General features: G+C 35.0%; 2 protein-coding genes and 1 long non-coding RNA gene across 3 annotated transcripts in view; 2 read left to right on the plus strand and 1 right to left on the minus strand.

Moving 5' to 3' along the window:
• Window positions 1-34: 34 nt before the first annotated feature.
• Window positions 35-3,487, minus strand: Papst2 (adenosine 3'-phospho 5'-phosphosulfate transporter 2). Its single transcript, XM_090107800.1, has 5 exons — window positions 3,047-3,487; window positions 2,471-2,697; window positions 1,822-2,048; window positions 679-860; window positions 35-322 (listed from the first exon to the last, which is right to left on the minus strand). Exons 1-5 carry the CDS (start codon window positions 3,337-3,339, stop codon window positions 145-147), a joined length of 1,107 nt encoding a protein of 368 aa, XP_089963926.1. The 5' UTR covers window positions 3,340-3,487; the 3' UTR covers window positions 35-144.
• Window positions 3,488-4,271: 784 nt separating this feature from the next.
• The window catches only part of LOC149904166 (E3 ubiquitin-protein ligase MARCHF6), a 28,702-nt gene continuing 10,755 nt past the window's right edge, over window positions 4,272-22,218 (plus strand). Inside the window, exons 1-3 of the mRNA XM_090107670.1 lie at window positions 4,272-4,381; window positions 4,466-5,554; window positions 15,778-16,029. Coding sequence (XP_089963796.1) covers window positions 4,502-5,554; window positions 15,778-16,029 — 1,305 coding nt within the window. The 5' untranslated portion in view covers window positions 4,272-4,381; window positions 4,466-4,501. The remainder of the gene's footprint in view (window positions 4,382-4,465; window positions 5,555-15,777; window positions 16,030-22,218) is intronic.
• On the plus strand, window positions 8,446-9,681 carry LOC149904167 (uncharacterized). Its single transcript, XR_016457327.1, has 2 exons — window positions 8,446-8,545; window positions 8,643-9,681. It is a non-coding gene; the product is annotated as an uncharacterized LOC149904167 (long non-coding RNA).

The following is a 22,218-nucleotide window of genomic DNA, read 5'->3' on the forward strand; positions in this document are numbered from 1 at the left end:
TAAAATGTCTATTCATAAAATTGAATACACAAATGTTAATTTGCTACTGTATTTGAGCTTACATAACATAAATGACTGACCTATAAATTTATATTTAACTTATATTATATAAATAAATTCTCACTATATTATCTACAATTTAAACTACACAGTATCTGTGTACATCTTGCTCTTAATCCTAAGATATCTGTATTCAGATTGGTAGAATGATTGCATGTATTGCCAACATTTGGCAAAAGGCCTAGGAACATAATTGGGATGTTTTTTGCTATAATGGTTTAAATATATCGCCAATACGACCAGCATACCGGACCAGGCATACCTGAAAAGAAGTAAGTTTTGTAAAATTGTAACAAATATTTACTTTGATAATATGTTTTTCACTTTTATTTCAAAACAAGAACTGGAGTAATATTTTCTTTATGATACTTTTCAACTACCTAATTAGACTTAAGAAAATTACTATAAAATCTTTAATTTCTTTTTCTTTAACAGTTGAATACATAGGTTGCAAAATAACTAGTTGCTGGCATATCTTCCATATAATTTACAGTATGAAAGTATATCTAACTATTTTCCTGGTGCAATAATTGCTATATAACTTTTTATCTGTTCATACTTCATACTTTATATTACTTGTATCATAAAAAATATACTGATTAACATCATAATACTTACTGAAAAACGAACGGCTTGCTAAACAGCAAGAACGATATAACAATAGACAGTGCCTTCCTCATAGTAGTGACTGTGACTGCTACAGTGGCACCACATATTCTTACGAGTGTTAGAACTGCTTGTAAACCCATGTAACCACAAACACTTAGGAAGAAAATATTTGAATACATTGTTGTAGGTTCCTGGAAAGGAATAATATAATCTTAATATATATAAATCTCGTGTCACAATGTTTGTCCTCAATGGACTCCTAAACCACTTAACCGATTATAATAAAATTCGCACACCATGTGCAGTTCGATCCAACTTGAGAGATAGGATAGGTTTTATCCCGGAAATCCCACGGGAAAGGGAACTATGCGGGGTTTTCTCTGAAAACGCGGGCGAAGCCGCGGGCGGAAAACTAGTTTAATATAATAACTAGTTGATCAGCATTGCATTTTTTCATTAATTTCTAAAAATAATAAATTAGAAACAATAATTTTGACGATGCGGTTGGCGCAGTGGTAAGTAACTGCCTACTGAGCCGACGGTCCTGGGTTCGATCCCCGGTCAGGGCAAATATTTGTGTGATGAACTCAATTATTTGTTCTTGGGTGTGGGTGTTATTATCTATATATGTATTTATTAAATACTAGCGGTCCGCCCCGGCTTCGCCCGTGGTACATATTTACGTTTTCTCTACATAAGAACCATCCTCGTACTTCAAGGAATATAATAAAAAAAGAATTATCGAAATCGGTTCAGCCGTTCTCGAGTTATGCGCTTACCAACACATTTTGCGATTCATTTTTATATATAAGATTATATTTATCGTCGCTTAGTACCCACAACACAAGCCTTAATTGAGCTTACTGTGGGACTAGGTCGATTTGTGTAATAATGTCCTATAATATTTATTTATTTATTTATTTATTTAGGAAAATTACAGGTTTGTCTGGAAATTTTATTCTAAGTTTTGTTGTTTTTCAGAATAGTTCCTTTTAGAAGTACATCTCGATTAAAATACCTTTTCCATATAATAGCAAAATAGTTGTATCCATTTTATAGAAAAAAGGACTTTTCCAGAATGATCACAGTTCCTACAATATAGTTTTCAAATTTACATCTAAAAGTATAAAAAAATTAAATATGAAAATATACCTCTGAGCAGTACACAAATCCATCCCTCAAAATGCCACTAACTCCAGTAATTACAAGCAAATACAAACTGGCTATCGCATATGAATAGAACACCACTTCATTATTTGTAGCTTGAAATTGCTTCATTGCCTTCTCTTGTACATTACCGATGATCGCATCACACAATAATGCTAGCGATATCACAATCACACCGATTATGTCAAAGTTTGGTGATGTTTTTGAATCAGCTGGGAATAAAAATATATAACAGTTAGATTTATATAAACAGACCTTTAGAAATTGAAATCATTCTGGTATAGTGAGCAGCTTGTGGTTTTGACAATTTTGTGCCCTTAGGTTAAGGACTTATAAATTTTAATATCATCTTGTAATAAAGGTTTTATTAGATAATTTATATCCCTACAAGCTTTGGAAGACTGAGCACATACTTGCTGATACAAATAGATGAGTCAAACAGATGCGTTATGCATCAGATTTTTCCTCAGAAGGCTCTGGTTTTATAGAATCAACTCATATTGTTTCTCTCAAATATTAATTTTAGTTCAGTTCAGTATGTAAATCAACTTAAACTGCCTTAAAAACTTTTTTCTTTCATTGCAAGTATTACAAACACTATATTCAATACCCAAAATTTAAAATTAACACTCACCCAAAGTAAACATAGTTAATCCAACACACATGACAATAGCGGCAACATAATCTATGAAACCATATCTTTTTCCCAATATAATAATGCTGCCGATCATCACTGGTATTAACTTGCAGCTCTTAAATATCAACTGGGTTGGATAGTTTAGATAGCTCAGTGCTAAATTGGATAATGACATTGTGCCCAGAGTGAGTGCGGCCAGAATTGCATATGTTCTTATTGGAACCCTGGAAAATTTAAAATGATATGTTATATTCGATTGAACTTTTTTTGTTAACATTTTATTCAATTTTTTTTATTTTATAGTGAAAGCTGACAAGATTGAAAAAAATTTTCATTATTATTTGAAGTAGAATAAAATTGAAAAGTTACTTTTGTTAATACCCAGAGTCATGGCAAATAATTCATGGATTTGCTAGACTAGGTGTATCAGTTTAACCAAGAGAACAGATTAATATCAATACAATATTATAGTTTATCTTGATACATACCATTTATTGGAAGGTTATCATTAATTGGAAATCAATGTTAAATTTAAAATTTAAAAGATTATACAGATAATACAGATGTACTTACTTCCTTTTAATTGGATTTCTTATAGAAGCTTCCACATAACTGAGAGCCATAGTAATTAAAAATTGCACAAAAGTTATATAAAGGCTCACAGGCTTCACTTCTGGTTTTGCAAATATTAATTCCAAAAAGTATCCATATGCTAGGTAAAAAGTAAACACAAAGAAGCAACTTAACGAAAATTGTACTACAATACTGTATTTAGTTATGTCGAAGCAAAGAATGTTCACTTCTGATTTTTGACCCCCATTTTTAGGATCTTCTATCCTTATTATAGTTTCCTTTGGTGAAGACATGGTTTCAGAAATTTGATTATTTTATAATATTTTGATTTTAATTATTGTCACAACATTATTTCCTTAAAATAAATATTATGTTGTTAATAATTAGAAGACAGTAATTAACTCGCAGTTACTGACGAAATTTGAAAGTTGGAAAATAAATTATTACAAATAATAGCTGAAAAATAAATAAACTATATTGATTACTGATATTTACGTGTTATTATTTACGTTTTATTTTATATTTTGCCGATTGCCATTTGCCACTGTTCAGTCAAGGTTCAAGTAGGTACGTGCCAAATGCCAATCAGCTTTTATCTGTCAAAGTCATTATTGTGATTTGTGCTCGGAGGATTTGTGGCTCTGAAGCCGAGCTCTGAAGTCTGAACAACGATCTTTGTTCTGAGGATTTGTGGTCATTATCACAGAGCAAGTAATGTCAATCATGGAAATATACACGAAATATATGTATATCTATTTCCGTGGTCATTATGAAATAGAAGTGAAATAGGACCACAGAATAGGACAGATGGATGAAAGCTTGATGAAAGTCGCATAAAAATATGCATTCACTTTCATGTTCTCCGTTTCATAAAAAGAAATATTAGATACTCACTAAGTTAAATATAAAAATAATAACGGTAGATTGTACATACATTATATTAAAATTATTAGCCATTTACTTTACAGTGACATCTTGTTTAAACATATTTAAAATTATATATCAAGAATCAGATAAATTTGATGTATTTCATCTACATAATGCCTTTTGATTTTATTTCAAACAAATGTCCTACCTCCTGTAGCTGTTCAAACCTCTAAATGTTGAATGTTTATAATATTTTAATTTTTTCAACAAAAATAAATTGATCATTGAAAACATGTCAATAATTCACCATCTGGCATCATTAATTAAATAATAAATATAGGTATGGAAAACTGGTCACACCGAACTGAAGTTCGTGTCGTGCTAGTTCTGTGGTACTACAAACAAATAGCAAATTCCATAATTTTCATCATAAATCATTGTGTTACGTGTTGTTTATTGTGCGTGGAGGTGTGTGTTAATGTGTAATGTTTTTATTCTGTTGCTGCATTGAGTTATACTAAAACAGTTTCAAATTTCAAAACGATATTGCAGATCGTTGAACAAACCTGACAAACTGGATTGCGAATAATGATGGACTCGGACTCGTCCGGTGCGGACTTTTGTCGCTTCTGTAGATCAGAGGCTTCGTCTGACCGGCCACTATTTCACCCGTGTATATGCACGGGTTCAATAAAATGGATCCACCAGGAATGTTTAGTGCAATGGATGCGTTATTCACGGAAGGAAATATGCGAACTTTGCGGTCATCGCTTCTCCTTTATGCCCATCTATTCTCCGGATATGCCTCGCAGACTGCCTTTGCGTGATGTTGTAGGTGGCTTGGTAACATCCGTCGCATCGGCGGTGAAAGATTGGCTGCACTACACACTCGTCGCCCTCGCCTGGCTTGGAATAGTCCCATTAACTGCGTGTAGGACGTATCGTTGTTTATTTTCTGGTTCATTGGACCCAGTGATATCCCTTCCGTTCGACATAGTATCAGCTGAGAACTTAGCAAAAGATGTTTTCTCTGGATGCTTTGTTGTTACATGTACTCTATTCTCCTTTATTGGTTTGGTGTGGCTGAGAGAGCAGATTATGCATGGTGGTGGCCCAGATTGGATGGAAAGGGAGAATTTACCAGCACCACCAGCTGAGGAGCCATTACAGGATAATAACAATGAGAATATTAATGAGGGGGCTGTAGATGATGTTGGAGCAAGGGAAGAGCCAAACGGCGAAGCTGCAGAGGATCCATTGGTTGGTGATGAAGCCAACTGGAATCCAATGGAATGGGATAGAGTTGCTGCAGAGGAGTTAACTTGGGCTAGGTTATTGGGATTGGATGGGTCAATGGTGTTTCTAGAACATGTGTTTTGGGTTGTATCATTGAACACACTGTTTATTGTGGGATTTGCATTCTGTCCCTATCAAATAGGGCAGCTTGGGGCTACAGTGGCTGGTCTGACCGCAGAGGGACCATTCGCTGGTCCTTTGAAAGCACTATCTGGTTATGTGATTGTTGCTGCACTGTTAGCCATACTTCATGCTATGGCATCTTTGTTGAGGCTGAGAAGTGCTAAAAAAGCTCTGGGATTCTGCTATGTTGTTGTTAAAGTGGCTCTGCTATCTGTTGTTGAAGTAAGTATTATTCACTTTACATTATTAAAGTAAATAAATAGTAAAAGCTATATACCTACAAGGGTATATAAATGAATACAAAAAGTTTAAATAAACAAATTAGTAATTTTATTAACTATTCAATTATTAAATGATAATACAGTATGCCATTAGTTTTTAGTAACTACTATTATCTTTTTTCATGAAGGTAATAAATAGACTTTTTAGTAAATTGAAATAACCCAACCCTATTTCCATATTATGTGTTTAACAAGAAAGTAAGGCTGAGAAACTCACTTAGACAACTTTCACAGCATAAAGTATTCTAGACTACTGTTTTGGAATAAAATTTAAGTGTTGATGAGTTTCAAAACATTTAAATTGCTAATTAAAATAAATTAACTACCTTGAATATTTTTGCTTTTCTAATTTTCAACAGCTAATGACTTAATTGAGTAGTGCATTAGTAAGCATGGGCGTAGCCACGGTGGGGCAGGGTGGGGCACTTGCCCCACCCTGGCTCTGACCTGGAAGGTACCTACCCAAATCTAAAAAACTTATCTAGGTACTGACAACAAAACTAATATCCGTTAAAAATTTCTCACTCGAAAGTTGTTGTCAGTCGACACAAAAAAATGCGATCTAAACAAAAAGCTTGCGCTTCTATGTTACATGATTTAAACCACTTTTGGTGCCAGAAAAAGTAGTGTAGTACTGTTACCCCATTCAAAGCTGTTTTTTTTTTAGCCAAATTCGCACTAAATTTCCCATCCAATTTCACTTTTGTTTTAGGTTAAGTTACTGACCATAAAAGCACAAAATGCTGACAGATCCAGGTGGAGCTACGCTCGCAATCTTACATAAAAGTTTTTATGAAAGATATCTCTCCGATATCGCGGAAACTATTTTTTTAAAGGCAAAAAATATTGGGAATTTTTGTAGATAGTAAAATTTTACAAGGTATAAACCTTGTAAACTTTTTTGTAAAACTTTCCATTTACGATTTATGGCCTATTTAATGAGCCGATTAATCGTTTTTGGCAAGTAACTCTTTAAACATTGGATTAATCAATGAAATGCATAGGCATTAATATATTGTATATATACAATATATATATATATACTAGCTGTTGCCCGCGACTTCGTCCGCGATTACGTCGTTTTTCGTCATTCGTCGTTTAAAAAAAATACGTGATACTTTATTTTTGAATGTTCTTAATTGTCTCTTATAAAAATAAACTACATTAAAATTGAATACTCTGATAAGAAAATCTTAAAATCGGAGGACATCGAAAATCTGAGGAAAACATGAATTTGATTTAAATTCTACATTACTTAGTAATTCAAATAATAATCTAAATTAAATGTAGATTAACAGTTTGAGCGCATCATTATACAGGGTGTAATCGTTAAGTGTGCACAGGCGATTTTTCCGTAAGTATCACAGATAACAAAAAACTTTAAACTGATATCGAAAGTACTTAACCTAATGAGTAAAATGGCGGTAATAAATTTTTAAAAATAAATCGAGAAATATCAAAAAAATTATCTTTAAAGTTTAAACCCTCCCATACATTAAGTATGAAATATGAATATCCCATATAAGTACACCCTACATTTAATATGAAAGATTTTAGCTTTCTTTTTCTTTTTTTGTAAATGTCTGGAAAATCCCCAGGAAATGCTCGGAAAATCCCCGGAAAAGCCTGGGAAATTCCCGGAAAATAACCGGAAAATGCCTGGGAAATGCTCGGAAAATGCGTGAAAATGTCCGGAAAATATCCGGGAAATGCTCGGAAGATCCCCGGGAAATGTCTGGAAAATCCCCGGAAATGCCAGGGAAATGTCCGGAAAGTGCTCGGAAAATCCCCGGAAAAGCCTGGGAAATTCCCGGAAAATAACCGGAAAATGCCTGGGAAATGCTCGGAAAATGCGTGGAAATTTCCGGAAAAACCGTGGGAAAATCCCCGGAAAATGTCTGGAAAATCCCCGGAAAATGCCAGAGAAATGTCCGGAAACTGTCTGGAAAACATCCGGAAAATCCCCGGGAAATGCTCGGAAAATCCCCGGAAAATGTCTGGAAAATCCCCGGAAAATGCCAGGGAAATGTCCGGAAAATTTCTGGAAAACATCCGGAAAATCCCCGGGAAATGCTCGGAAAATCCCCGGAAAATGTCTGGAAAATCCCCGGAAAATGCCAAGGAAATGTCCGGAAATTGTCTGGAAAACATCCAGAAAATCCCCGGGAAATGCTCGGAAAATCCCCGGAGAAGCCTGGGAAATTCCCGGAAAATAACCGGAAAATGCCTGGGAAATGCTCGGAAAATGCGTGGAAATTTCCGGAAAAACCGTGGGAAAATCCCCGGAAAATGTCTGGAAAATCCCCGGAAAATGCCAGAGAAATGTCCGGAAAATGTCTGGAAAACATCCGGAAAATCCCCGGGAAATGCTCGGAAAATCCCCGGAAAATGTCTGGAAAATGCCCGGAAAATGCTCGGAAAATTCCCGGGAAATATCCGGAAAATGCGTGAAAATATCCGGAAAAAGTGTGGAAAATGCCACTTCAAATTTGCGAAGTAATTAAAGCAGAAAACCAAAAAAGAAAAATAAAGCTAAAATCTTTCATATTAAATGTATATGGGATATTCATATTTCATACTTAATGTATGTGAGGGTTTAAAGATAATCTTTTTGATATTTCTCGATTTATTTTTAAAAATTTATTACGGCCATTTTACTCATTAGGTTAAGTACTTTCGATATCAGTTTAAAGTTTTTTTGTTATCTGTAATACTTACGGAAAAATCGCCTGTGCACACTTAACCCGGCGTCTGTATGGTTGGGTCAATATGACCCGCGCAATTTTCAATTGTTTGTATCTTTTAAGAATCGAACGCTACGTTGCCGTACTTCTCAGTAGCTGGAGTTAAGACATCACCTTTCTTGTTTTATGCCACAGTTTAGTTGTCGTGCGACTGCACCGGGAGTTACACGTGCGCAAACGTCAAAAAGGTAAATATGACCCAACTATACAGTCAATGTAACAATTATGCGCCATTTTAGTAGTTAGTATAAAAAGATTATAATTTCCGTATTCTGTTATTTGTAGGTTATAATTTAAAATGGATCGTGATGAATGTGAGCGGCAGCGTATTTTAGCAATTTTAGAGCAATCTGATTCAGAAAAGTGGAATTTCGTCAGAAAGCGAGGAAGATCAGGATCGTGTCAGTGTTCAAAGTCAAGAGACTGACACAGAACAGGCGCCTTCTAGCAGTGACAAAGATGATACACCTCTAAGTGAACTACAGGTACAAAGATCACAATATTATGTTGGCAAAGACGGAACTAAGTGGCAAAAGCAACCTTTTCGTCAAAATAGACGTACAAGAATGGAAAATATTATTACAGTGCCTCCAGGAGTACAGCCACAAGCCAAGTCGGCTTTATCAGAAATAGATTGCTGAAGAATAAAAATAATAATCAAATTGTAAAACGGCGCCAATTCCTCAAAAAGTTAGGCCTTGCTCTCGTAAATAACCACTTGAATACTCGCCAAGACGTCGTGCAGTTGCCGAGAGAAACGCGAAAGAGAATCAGAGATTTTCTTGGAGAACCATCTGAGGAGCCACCTGCAAAAGAACAAGGTGTACGGAAAAGGTGTCAAGTTTGCCCAGCCAAAAAAGATCGCAAAACGACGCATACATGCACAAACTGTCACAAGTTTATTTGTCCCGAACATATTGTTCCGTACTGCAAAGAGTGCTGTGATATGTTGCAAGAATGAGACTAACTTAGGACTGTTTTATTTTTATTTTGATTTAAGTTTGAAAGATCTCGTTTTCAACTACACCAAAACGATAATTGTAAGATTATAAGTGAACATTTATGTTATTTTATAGTAACGAGACTGAGGATGTCTATTTTTGTTGATTATTTTTGTATGTTTTTTCATAACTCAAACAAAGATGCTACGATTAGTTAAATTGCCTTTTATTTCTGCTGCATAACCTTAAAATTAGTGTTCTAACTAAAATATACTCATATATTTATTATATATTTAAAGTTCAACAAAATAAAGGCTTCTACATTTCAGGGTAATTTTGACCCACTTGACAGTCGGTGTAACAATTTTCTACCATACAGACGCCGGGTTAACGATTACACCCTGTATAATATGTACCTAAGTATTAAATTACGTTAGTTTACATAGTAATTTTACTAAAAACACGATGACTTTCTTTCGCGCTCGGTACAACAAACTAAGCATGTTTGTGGTACGTGGCCCGCATCACTTGACCCCCCGCGAGTTCCCCTCCGTTACTATGCGAAAATACATTCGTCGCCCTACTGTAGGAAAAATTGTAATATTTTAAATTCGAGAAATATTGATTTCTTGTATTCGACTATTCGTTGTAGTCGAATACAAAATATATTTGAAGAAACTTAGGTTGGCCTTCAGGCAAAAGGGATCCTATCAAATGATAAACTTGACCTTGTATCTTAAAAGTAAGCATGAAAGGATCCTCTGATAATTGTTGAGCACCAAAGGATCATTTAAAACGCACTACTATAAGAGCGAATATTGTCTAAGAACTGTTTAGATTGCACATGTTCCTCTAAAAGTAGTGATTTCAAAGGTTCTGGTGTATCTTCAAACGAAAGCCGACTCCTTACTCCTCTTTAAAGCATTACAAAAAGAACATACTACGTTAATATCGCCTATACAGAAGATGATCTGTAATCAATTGTGAGGTTATAAGCAAACCCACTTTTATATTTGTCGGACCACACCACCGAATTCGTAGATTGATCTTCTATGTTTACCTCTTAAGTCATTAAGACTGTCGAAATCTGTCTACAGTATGACGGGCCTCTCGCTATTCGTCCGTTTCAAGAGACCAAATAGTTTCAATTCTTAATCTTTCATTAAACAAACTTATTAATCGTACTTGTCTCAAATAATGGTAATATTCGCGTCCCTACTCTAGTCATTGCTTATGCTCATGTTCATCTTCAAGAGATCGAATAATATTATGGTGCACCCTATCATTTGTCAATCGGTCTTCATATTGAATAAAAGTTTCAGATTATCGAGATAAAATATGCCATTTGCGATCAGCTGTGAGACGTTATACCCTCTCAGTGAAGGTTTCGGTCTCACAGGATAGTACATGCCGTTCGCGGTTAGCTGTGAGCCGCAATTCTCGTTGTGAAGCGGTTTCAGGTTCTCGGCATAACACAATATGTTGTTTTCGGTCAATAGTAAGCCTCTTACCTCTAACGATCCTTGAGAACTCTTATTTCTCATTTTCTTAGCTTTGCTCGAATTTCGATATAAAGATTTTTTAGGTGGCACTGATGCGAGTAAATAAAAATTAAGTTAAAACGGACTGAGAGTGTTATAATCATCAATCATCATCATCATCAATACATATAATAAAATTGTGGAAAAGCGATGTCTGTACAATGAAAATATGTAGAAAAAAATTAGCAGGTGTTATTATTAAATCGATCTTGAACCCAAAACTGTAGTTAAAAATTTTTTTGTCTGTTTGTCTGTATGTTTGTGCACGCTAATCTCAGAAACGGCTTATCCGATTTAGATGCGGTTTTCACTAATGTATTGTGGTAATCTTCATTTAACAGTTAGTGTTTATTTCATGTCAATCGGTTCATAAATAAAAAAGTTATGACAATTTATAAGTAATCACGGCGAACATTTGCTAAGGCATTCTATTGTACACTGTACAGTGTACGATAAAACGTAATTTATCTGTTATACGCTACAGTTATTCCTTTACATGTCCAGATAATCATATCAAAATTCCCCAAGGGTTTGGGGGTAAGCTGAGGTAGTAGGGGGGGCGGGGTCAAATTAACATTATGGTTACTTCTAATAGGTAAATTTTCCACACAAAATGTCCTTTAAATTATGTCGTATTATATTTTTAACCCCCGACGCAAAAAGACGGGTGTTATGTGTTTGACTGCTATGTATTTCTGTGTGTGTGTATGTGTGTGTCTGTCTATGGCACCGTAGCTGGCTAACAGGTAAACCGAATTAGATGCGGCTTTTTTTTTGTTAGGCAGCATATTTTCTGACGCTGGTTCTTAGATAAATTGTATCGAAATCGGTTCATCCACTTATTATACCTACATAGGGGTAAAAGTGGGAATGAAAAAAATGATATAATAATTTATTTTTAAAGATCGTTGGGAAGTTTATGAAATTATTTATTCCTTTTTCTATACACTTTTCTTCGTCTAAACGGTTAAGTTACGTGCTCCCTCTCTCTCTCTTCAGCCTTTAGTTACGTGCGTGAGACAGGAAACATCTAATTTGGATTTGTTGCTGGATTTGATAAAAATTGAGTATCGATTAAGCTGATCAGTGGCTACACCATACATTATTAAAAACATCCATTTAAGAAAGGAAGGAAATAGAATTTGCTCCTCTCCCCCCTGGTTCCTAAAAAATAATATGACATAATTTAAAAGAAATTTTACGTAGAATTAGTTAGGCATTTATTTTTTGATTTTCGATATTATATACTAATCATAATTTTTAATTACAATATTATGTAGTAACTATTTGGTATAGGTTAAGCATTTCATTTCTTGATTTTCTTTAATAAGTTGGTACGTAAGTTTTTTAGCTCAGTTTAGTAAGAAATTTTAATAACAATTCTTTTAATTATTTATGGTAGTACGTATTTACTCAATAATTGTATGTTAAGTAGTAATTCAGCATGGGCGTAGCCACGGTGGGGCTGGGTGGGGCGCTTACCCTGGCTTTGATCTGGTAGGTACCAATTGTGAAGGGGAGTGGGCGTGGGCGTTGGCGTGGGCCTGGGAGTGGGCGTGGGAGTGGAAGCATGAAAATAAAAACAATTATTGTTGCCCCACCCTGAGCCCATGGTCATAGGTCCCATAGTCACTATTCCACGCGGACGAAGTCGCGGGCACAGCTAGTAGACAAATATAATCAGAAAGCTTTGAACTCCTAAGCTCAACCATAAAAGATAGACATTAATTATGATGTCGGGAGATATTTTTTATATAATATGGAGAACATTTCTTTCATACTAATAATTGTACCAAGTTTCGTTTAAATCCGTCGAGTAGTTTTTGTTTCTATAACGGTTATACAGACAGACAGACGGACAAAAATTTTTGGCGTCAGTGTCGATCCCTAATCACCTCGTGATAGTTATTTAGGAAATATATTTCATGTACAGAATTGACCTCTACAGATTTAATATAAGTATTATTCATATAATTAGATGCCAATTTCCATGTAACGTTAAATTCGACTATACAATAACTAACAGACAACACAGGTTACTCTCGTTTCCGTAAGTTGAGGCGGCTACATATTCGGTCCTCATAACTTCACTTTTTGTGAACGAAACGACAGCGCGGTTTAATTCGATGCCAACACCATAAAAAAAAGGAAATATTTTTAATTGTGAAAAAATATTATGATTTACACTATAAATACTATTTTAACATTAACACAAAATATAAGACTGTGAGTGTGTAAAAATAAATCCAGCTAGTTTCACATCAAACTTATGTTTTTAATTAGGTATACGACATGAAAATATATTAATTACCAAGCAATAATCATACAGGTAAATACTGAACAAAAGTATTAACAGTCAAAGTAAATTTTTACTTACAACATGTAAATGATGAAGGAATAATAATTATCAACGAACTAACCTGTTTGTATTATTGTATTGTTTATAAATATAAATTCATAAACAATAAATTTATAAAGAATAGAAAAAATTCGACCACTAAAGAATGCTGGTTCGAGTCCCGCCTCGTTATCGAATTTTTAAAACACGAAGATTTTTAAAAATGTAACCAATGAACACAATCAATATTAGATTAACTGTAATGGTGTCTAGTTTAACTTAAAATAATAAACATCTACCCTCACTTTTAAAAATGTAGTATATTCACACGAATTATAAGCGCACCTTATAGGGAAGGGAAGATATGGGTTAAAGAGTTAAATAAATAAATAACATAATTATATTTAAATTATTAATTTTTAACATTGTGTTCAGTAGTGTTAACATGTAAATTGATTTGATTTTTACGAAATCTCATAGATGGCGCTGTTTCAAATTTGTATACTAATAAATTCATTAAACTGATTCTCTGCCCAAATTACGTAAATGACATAGTTTTTATTGTGTAAACCTAGATAATAGCATGGCTTACCCGAAACCAACATTTAAACATGAGTCTTTAGATTGTACGCTGTCGTAATACACGGAATACGTAAGAAAAAAAAAGGTTCACAGCTCCTCCCCCGGAGGTGATAGCATGATAATATGTTTAAAAAAGCCTCACCCGACCTGTTAGTAATATTCATGCAAAATTTGAAGTCAATCTATGCAGTACTTTTCGAGATTAGCCTGGACAAACATACAGACAAACAGACAAACAGACAAACAGACAAACAGACAAAAATTCTAAAAACTATGTTTTTGGCTTCTATATCGATTATAGATCATGGATTATGTATTCTTTTAAAAAAATATTCAATGTACAGTTTTGACTTTCCTACGATTTTATTATATGTATAGATATATATATATATATATATATATATATATATATATATATATATATATATATATACATATGCATTATCCATTTATTAAGATTACTTTATTTGAAACTTTTTTCTAATGCTTTTTGAGTTATTTAACGATTGGCGAAAAATAGAAAATTTCAAGGTACTTATGTATGTTTCGTATATATTTCGTACAACTAAATAATATTGAGTAGTTATTTTATATTCGGATGCAAGAATAAAATAAAAGAAAATGAAAGGAAAATATTTAAAAAAATGTATTAAATTTTTTTGTATATATGTACTTAAAAAAAATCAAAAATTTTGCATGCATTGGAAATTTCTTCTTCGTTTTCATTACATCCGTAAAAAAACTTTTGGCCTGCCACGTCACCCGCCGAGCGGCGGCATTTCTACATTATACGTAGAACAACTCAAAAAATATGTGCACTAAAAAAAAAATTCAAACAAAAGTTGTAGAGAATAAAGTGATCTAAAAACTATGTACCTACATACTTATTTTAACGAAAAACTGGTTCATTAAATAGGCCATAAACCGTAAATAGTAAGTTTTACAAAAAAGTTTACAGAGTATAAAAGATGCGAAATTTTACTTTCTACTAAAAAGTCGAAGTAACTTTTGCCCTAAAGTAGATAGTTTTCGAGATATCGGTCAAAAACTATAAGATTGCGAGCAAAGCTCCACCTGGATTTGTCAGCATTTTGTGTTTTTATGGTCAATAAGTGACCATTAACCTAAAACAAACATGAAATTGGATCGGAAGTGCAAGGTATTTACTGAGTTATGTCTACCATTTGAAATGGTTTATTTTTCCATTTAACTACATAGACATGTACTAAACATGTCTACCTATATTTTATGGTAAAAAGGAATCTTAACATAATCGTATTAGAAAGATAAACTACATAATATAGGGATGAAATTTGCAACTTATACGGCTGTATCTTTTGTTTGTGTTGTTTTATTCATTATTATTTCAGATTGATACCGCCATGCGTTCTTGAAAAAAAAGGTATTTTTAGACAGACGGACAACAAAGTCTGCCTGTCTGTTTGTCTGTCAACACCCTTTTTCTCAAGAACGCGTGGATGTATCAAGCTGAAATTTATATCGAATACTCAAGTTTACGGTCTCTTAAAGCTGTGAAAAAATCAAACTTATAAGCCTACGCAATCAAAAGATACAGCCGTTTTATGCTGCAAATTATCGGAAATTTCGACATTCGCAAGGGAATCAAAACCTACATTGTACTTCCCGTGAACACAGAGTCTTGAAATTTGGTTAAAAGCAATGTCTTATAGCACAGATAAAGGAAAAATTGCTAAAACATACATTTTAGAGTTACAACATAATAAAAAGTAGGTTTATTCGGAGCCCTTGTTGCGCGAGTCCGACTCGCACTTGGCCGGGTTTTTTTTTGCCCCACCCTGTGCCCATGGCTGGCTACGCCCATGTTAGTAAGTCATTTCTTTTGGCACTTTACTATTACTAATTAATGTTTACAGATTCTAACATAAGAAGAAATTAAGAGGTGCAACAAACCATTTTTATCACCATAATATTGTAACTTTTACATCTACTTAGATGATTGCTGCTAAACTACAAACTTAAGCAAATAAATATTTCAGATTGGCGTTATTCCTCTAGTATGTGGGTGGTGGTTGGACCTCTGTTCCCTGTCAATGTTTGACGCAACATTAAAAGACAGGGAGACGAGTCTCCATGCTGCTCCGTGGACTCTAATGTTCATACACTGGCTTGTAGGCATGGTCTATGTGTACTATTTTGCATCTTTCATATTGCTATTGAGAGAAGTGCTGCGCCCTGGTGTACTTTGGTTCTTGAAGAACTTGAATGATCCTGACTTTAGTCCTGTTCAGGTGAGCAATTAGAAAAAAATATTTTCTTTACTTAATAGGATGAAAAAAAGACGTGTGGCACTCGGGGACTGCCGCGGTAAAGCTATTGCATGCTATGCCTTCAAGCCACACCTCCGCGCCCGTCGGAGTGGGGAGCGTGAGGTTTTTCGTTACTAAATTTCTGGATTCGGTCCCCGCGCTCAAGGCCCGCGAAAGAAGCTATGCAACAGCTTAATAAACATGTTATGTTGACCTGAACATGTAAAAAAAAATTCTGTATTAGAAGAAATAAGAATACAATCAAGTTTTGCCATATCTTTATCAATTTTCATAGTAAAGTATGTCATATATTGTAGAGACATAATCTCTTATATATAAAAATGAATCGCAAAATGTGTTGGTAAGTGCATAACTCGAGAACGGCTGAACCGATTTCGATAATTCTTTTTTTATTATATTCCTTGAAGTACAAGGATGGTTCTTATGTAGAGAAAACGTAAATATTATGTACCACGGGCGAAGCCGGGTCGGACCGCTAGCGGTCCGACCCGGCTTCGCCCGTGGTACACGTGGTTCTTAATAAAATAAATTATCTATTATACGTGGTTCTTAATAAAATAAATTATCATACAACTAAATCTTAAGAAGAGTAAACAAGTATTCTTATTAATATGTATTACAATCTTTTTATTTGATTGTGTGTCCCATAAAATATCAGTATTTTTTACTATCACTATATATAAATTATGTGACAAATATATAAGTAGATAAAGAAAAAGTGCATTGTTATTATCTCAGTTTCATTTAAATTTATCATTACTTTAACATGTTTGTTTTGAATGATTTAAGTATTTATGGTTCATGTAACTAAATATATTATTATGTGTCTTTCTAAAACACACAGCGTTGGTGAAGAAAGCTGTCTATGAATCCTATATATCTCTATGAAAAAAGGGTCACCTTACCGAATATTGATGGATCTTTCACCTCACTAGCAAGAGCGCGTCCCTAGTATGTCATCTGTCATCGCCAATTTGACATCACCTTTGAAGCGCTGTCATCTGCCTCTGCCGGCATAGCGTTTATGAATTCGTGCGCAATAACATCGCGCAGAATATAATTAGTATTTATCTCTAGTAAAAGTGATCAGATTAAGTTACTTTTACCTGAATAAAACACATAAAGCGTTAAATTTTAGTAGTAATTGGTTTAGGAACGGAATTAGTTCCAATATGAAACACAAAAGACCACGTTGTCGGAAGAAAATTCGAAAACCGGTGCTTTGGTATGTATAATAGTGGCGGGAACTCTTTTTCGTCCTCGGAGGACGAGAGAAGCAATGGTTCGTCACTGCCCAAGAGACCGGGAGACGAGAAATTCCGTAAGTACAATCAGACTTGTCATAACATGTCCGGACTCGTGCATAGAATTCCATGCAACAAGTGGCATACATATTTTCACAGTATTTGACACAAATACTTCAATATTTAGATGTAGGTAATTAATAATAAAACACAATGCATGCCTATAGTGAGATCGCTATATTATCATCGGGTTTATTTATCATACACAGGCACATTGGTTACTGTGTCAAGTATTGCTTTTAACCGGAATTGTGAGATATCGTTAGGCTACCTAGGTAGAAGGTACTTAGGTTTATGGAATCAACCGTGATCCCCTATGACTAACGAGCCCCAGCAGCAGGTAGTGAGGTATCTCAATCACTTTGACCATTCAATTGTAACTACCTCAACAAAAGTGAGTACCTACTACTTAGTGCCCACTACTACACAATTAGTTCAAAACAATTAAGAGGTACTTATATTTTAGATAGGTACAAAACCTGTCTATCACAATATTCTAAAGAGAAGAAATTGTTAATTAACTATTATAATATAATTTACATATCTATCATGTATCAAACATGTCACATATAGATTTTACATTACTTAAGATATGATATAGAATGTATAATGTGAACAACGGTCTCACACAATTTTCAGTATGAGGTACTGATTACTACAAGTTGAGATTACCTAGTTTATGGTAAATAATTCTTAACATAAAGAGCGTGTTTTCATAGTCAATTGATACCAGAATAAGCTTTGATTCTATGGGTACTTATTTGAATAAGTATTGAAAAATCATAAGAAATAGACATTGCATATTAGGAGATGTAGATATGTTTATATACGTTATCATCATCAAGGACCCATATTTACCATATCCCCGAACAGTTGAATGATATCATTCTTGCTTATAATGTTACCGATGATAATGATGTTTATCTAGTTCCTTTCTTACTTAAGTGAAAGAGCTTGCCTTAAAATTAACACTCAGGCGTGATAAAATTTTTATAATATCAACAGTAAAGTAACCAAAATCTTTGTATTTTTTATTTGTATCTTCTACAAAAATATGTACTGAAAATATGTACAAGGCGTCCTTAGCCATGATTAGCTTAGTATGGTTATGCTGAAAGAACTGAGTGTCCAGAAAGACACAGAAAAATATATGCCATACTTACATTCAGATATGCTTCTGGCAATAAGAGCTGATGGCTCCGCCAGGTTGATATTCAATCTGAGACACCTAAACACCTAGGTATTAACCAGGTAATTTTGATACATATCACAGGTTATAACGGTAATTAAATTTTTACAAAGCCAGGATTGGCTTGTAAAATTAGACATCATTGGTAACAGTAATGAGATTCTTCCAAGGCCAGGATTGGCTTGTACAATCAGGCATCATTGGCCTATTTTCTGCCTGCCTATTGCAGCCATTTCAAATGGTCGCGGAGACCCTACAAGCTAGAGGTGCCCTCTTTGGTCTATTGAGACCGTTACAAAATTAACTTCACAGGTCTTGTAGACTGTGAGGATTTTGGAAAAGCTTGATTGGCACTACAGCCACATAAAGTCCATTGCCTTCTGGTTTAGTTGGACAATTATCTTTTGGGTCTACCATGACTAATCCAATTTAACTTCACAGGTCTCGGAGACCATGGAGATTTTAGTAAAGCCACAGAATGAGCCACAGCCTTCTAGTTAGACAATTATCTTTTTGTCTACAAGGATTGTTCCAATTAACTTTACAGGTCCCGGAGACCATAGAGATTTTGGGAAAGCAGGTTTGGCACATCAATTACAAAATGTACATTGTAAACCTGGATACTTGTGCCTCATGTGTGATAGTATAGAAATGTCTGTGTTATTGCTAGTCCCAAAAGCTTCAAAGATAGAGCATACTGTGGTAGTCATTAAGAGGACCATGTCTTGCACTAAATAAGAGTTGCAGACAGTTCTAGACATCTAACACTGAGAGGACTGTACAGTTGTCGCCTCCAGGTATTTCTCTAGAGTTTCGCGCACAGCAGACCAAGAGAGAAAGGCTTTCCCTCTACATGCTACACAAGACTTACGAGCTGTGGAAAAGACAACATACACAGAAATGTCATAGTCTTTGTAAAAGAACAAGTTTGTCACTTCCTAACTACAGATACCGCGGATGCGGGCTGAGTAGGACATCTGAACAGTACTTACCTGTCAGAGAAATGGAGAGGGAAGCAGGGGACTTGGCCTTAGAATTTCTGACTTATATGTAGTGTACCATAGGTATGCAATAAAAATGCTTCTGAGTAGATTGAAAGGGGCGCACATCCTGTAGCCCAAGCAACCAATCAGACTTTGGTCGCCCACATACAAAGGTTGCTAACTCTCTTAGCCCTCACAACTGAGTAACTGTACCTAGATGAGAAGTTGAGAATAACTCTTGGCACGCTTCCAGGACGCCTAAATGGCTTTTGATTTAGATTGCCTCTCAAGAAATCTACCTGTACCGGAGTGGCTTCTCCTACCTTGTACAACAGGAAATATATTTCGGAGGCTCCTGATATGGTCCATTCCGCTATCCAAAGAGGTGCTTTAGTGCCAGGGCATATTTGCCAAAGCCTGCTTCGAATTATGCGACATCTGCAGTCGTTGATGGAGCTGACGCCTAGGCTGAATATTCCCTTCCAAGGATAATCCTCCAAGTGTACTAGCGCACCTCGCACCCCGGGACCCGGGCAGATACATAGCACCCAAGGGTGGCTTATGGTTAATATAATAAATAATAATAATATACGGGCATTTCTCCGCAACTCGATGTCAAGCGCCTAAAGATGGCTTATGGTTATTGACTATTATGGTTATATATGGTTATTGACCCGGAAGTCAGGAGCACTCAGACCATTGGTGAATGGCCTTACCCCCCAACTGCTCAGTCAGAAAAGGGGGGGGGGGGGAGAAAAAAGCCCATTGTAGAGCAAAGGAGAAAGAGCAGTTAGGTAGTGGTGCCCCTCCACAGTGCCAACATATGATCCTCCAAGCAGGAGGTGACTTTCATAATGCAAAAAAAAAAAAAAGAAGAATGCATGTAATCTAGTACACAGAGATTCTATTTAGCTAATTAAATTAAATTAATTAATTTTAATTAGCCTAGGTCTATCATAAGCATGCTGACCCTATTCTCTCAGGAGCTCTTATGCTATTACTGGGGTCAGGCCAAGAAGCTCATGACATGAACATGACTTCTGAAGATCTCAAAATAGAGTTTTTTATCGCAGCAAAATAAGATTATAACCTGACCTGAATTTGGATATAAAATGGAGACAACAACATATTATCCATCAGGGGTCGGTTGTGAGGACAACCAGACACATAAATATGCCCAGTGACCCATGTGGAAAGGTTGGTTCAAGTAACAAAGGACTGATTTTCAGTCTTAAAAGTAGATAATTGATTCTTATCTATAGAGGGGCGGACCCTTTAAGCTTGCAACACAAACCTTTATGTCTGGCTAGATAAGGTCCTTCCAGATCTTAAAGACAGTAGCAACCCTGTCCAGCAGTGGCTTCAAGAAGGTGGTAAGGGCACCAACCTGTTGAGGCAATGGAAGGACCATACAGTCCTTTATAAAGTTTTACTGTCAATCAGTCAATTTAGCCAGTGCCAGTGAGTCTGGTTTACTTTAAGGTAACCTTAAACTGTTTAATTAATTATTTAATTAATTGTAATGAAGAATGTTACTAGGTATGCCAAATCCCTTGAAATTGTGTCTCAGTAAAGCCTGTATGCATACAAATACACTAGTTTTTGTCGTATTCAAAAATACCAAGTAGTTTTGATTTTATACGCATTCAAAGTTTCGAAAAATATCGAGTCCCGCTAAAGTCACGTGACCGCTTGTGACGTCACGTCACAACGCGCCGTACCCGCGCTTAGTATCAAGTCGGCAGCGCTGTAGTAGGTGTTATAGCTTGCGCAGTATTTTGATGGGTTTTCGTCCGCGAATTTCGTTAATAGTCCAATAATAGTAATTATTATTCGTTTAATAAAATAACAGTCATGCCAAAGTTTCATCTTTATTTAATAGTTTCTCAAAATATTCTATACGATGGCGTTTTTGCACTGCTGATCTCTGAGGTTTATCTTCATTTTCCTGCTGACATTTGAATTTGTGTGGAACACCCTGTTTTATTTGTGTGGAATACCCTGTTTTTGTTTAATTCTTCCCCCGACCAACTTATATTTTAGTATAGTTCTCCATATCATTCTCAACTTAAAACAAGAAAAAATCTTACTAGCCATCTACCTAGTACCTATACTAGCCCATACGAGCAGAGCAGAAGCACAGTCTAGTATATATTAAAACTTGTATAGAAAACAAAGGATAACGCAAAACAGCTGCAATGTTCTCAAAATATTTTTTATTTTATTTTATTTTATTTTCTTTATTGGAAAACATACAGAGCCAAAGACAGAGATATACAAAACAAAAAAAAATCTTATTAACTAAAAATACATGAAAATGCCTCCTTATAGTGGTTTCACTGTGAACATATAATATTATTTTTGCCAACACCCAGCAGTAGGAAAGACAAGGAAAAAACCACAAAAGACAATCGTTGATTAATATTTTCATGCGTACATAAAGACGGAGGTAAATAGGTCTACGTATTTGCAAAATCTTTACATATTAACATTCTTACATGTTCAATAGCAATTTTTTTACATTCATTTTGTAAGACGAAGAGGAACAAGAAAATATATCAAGATCATTCATATAGGTATTATAAAAACTAGACATTCTGTGAAGAGGCACACGAAGACCCATATTGGTTCTGGCGGTTGGTATATGAAATAAGTCTTTTGAGCGTGTCGATCT

This window comes from Colias eurytheme, chromosome 12 (genome assembly GCF_061535395.1).
Source record: "Colias eurytheme isolate Ceu_HAF_F1 chromosome 12, ilColEury1 Martin Lab GWU primary, whole genome shotgun sequence".
NCBI classification, from domain to species: domain Eukaryota; kingdom Metazoa; phylum Arthropoda; class Insecta; order Lepidoptera; family Pieridae; genus Colias; species Colias eurytheme.

Excerpts from the sequence above, each read along its gene's own strand:
- Papst2 (XM_090107800.1), bottom strand. The coding sequence starts at position 3,339 with ATGTCTTCACCAAAGGAAACTATAATAAGGATAGAAGATCCTAAAAAT. Across the intron at positions 2,698-3,046 it reads AGAAATCCAATTAAAAGGAA|GGTTCCAATAAGAACATATG; the intron begins GTAAGTACATCT and ends TAAATTTTCCAG. Across the intron at positions 2,049-2,470 it reads ATTAACTATGTTTACTTTGG|CTGATTCAAAAACATCACCA; the intron begins GTGAGTGTTAAT and ends TTTTATTCCCAG.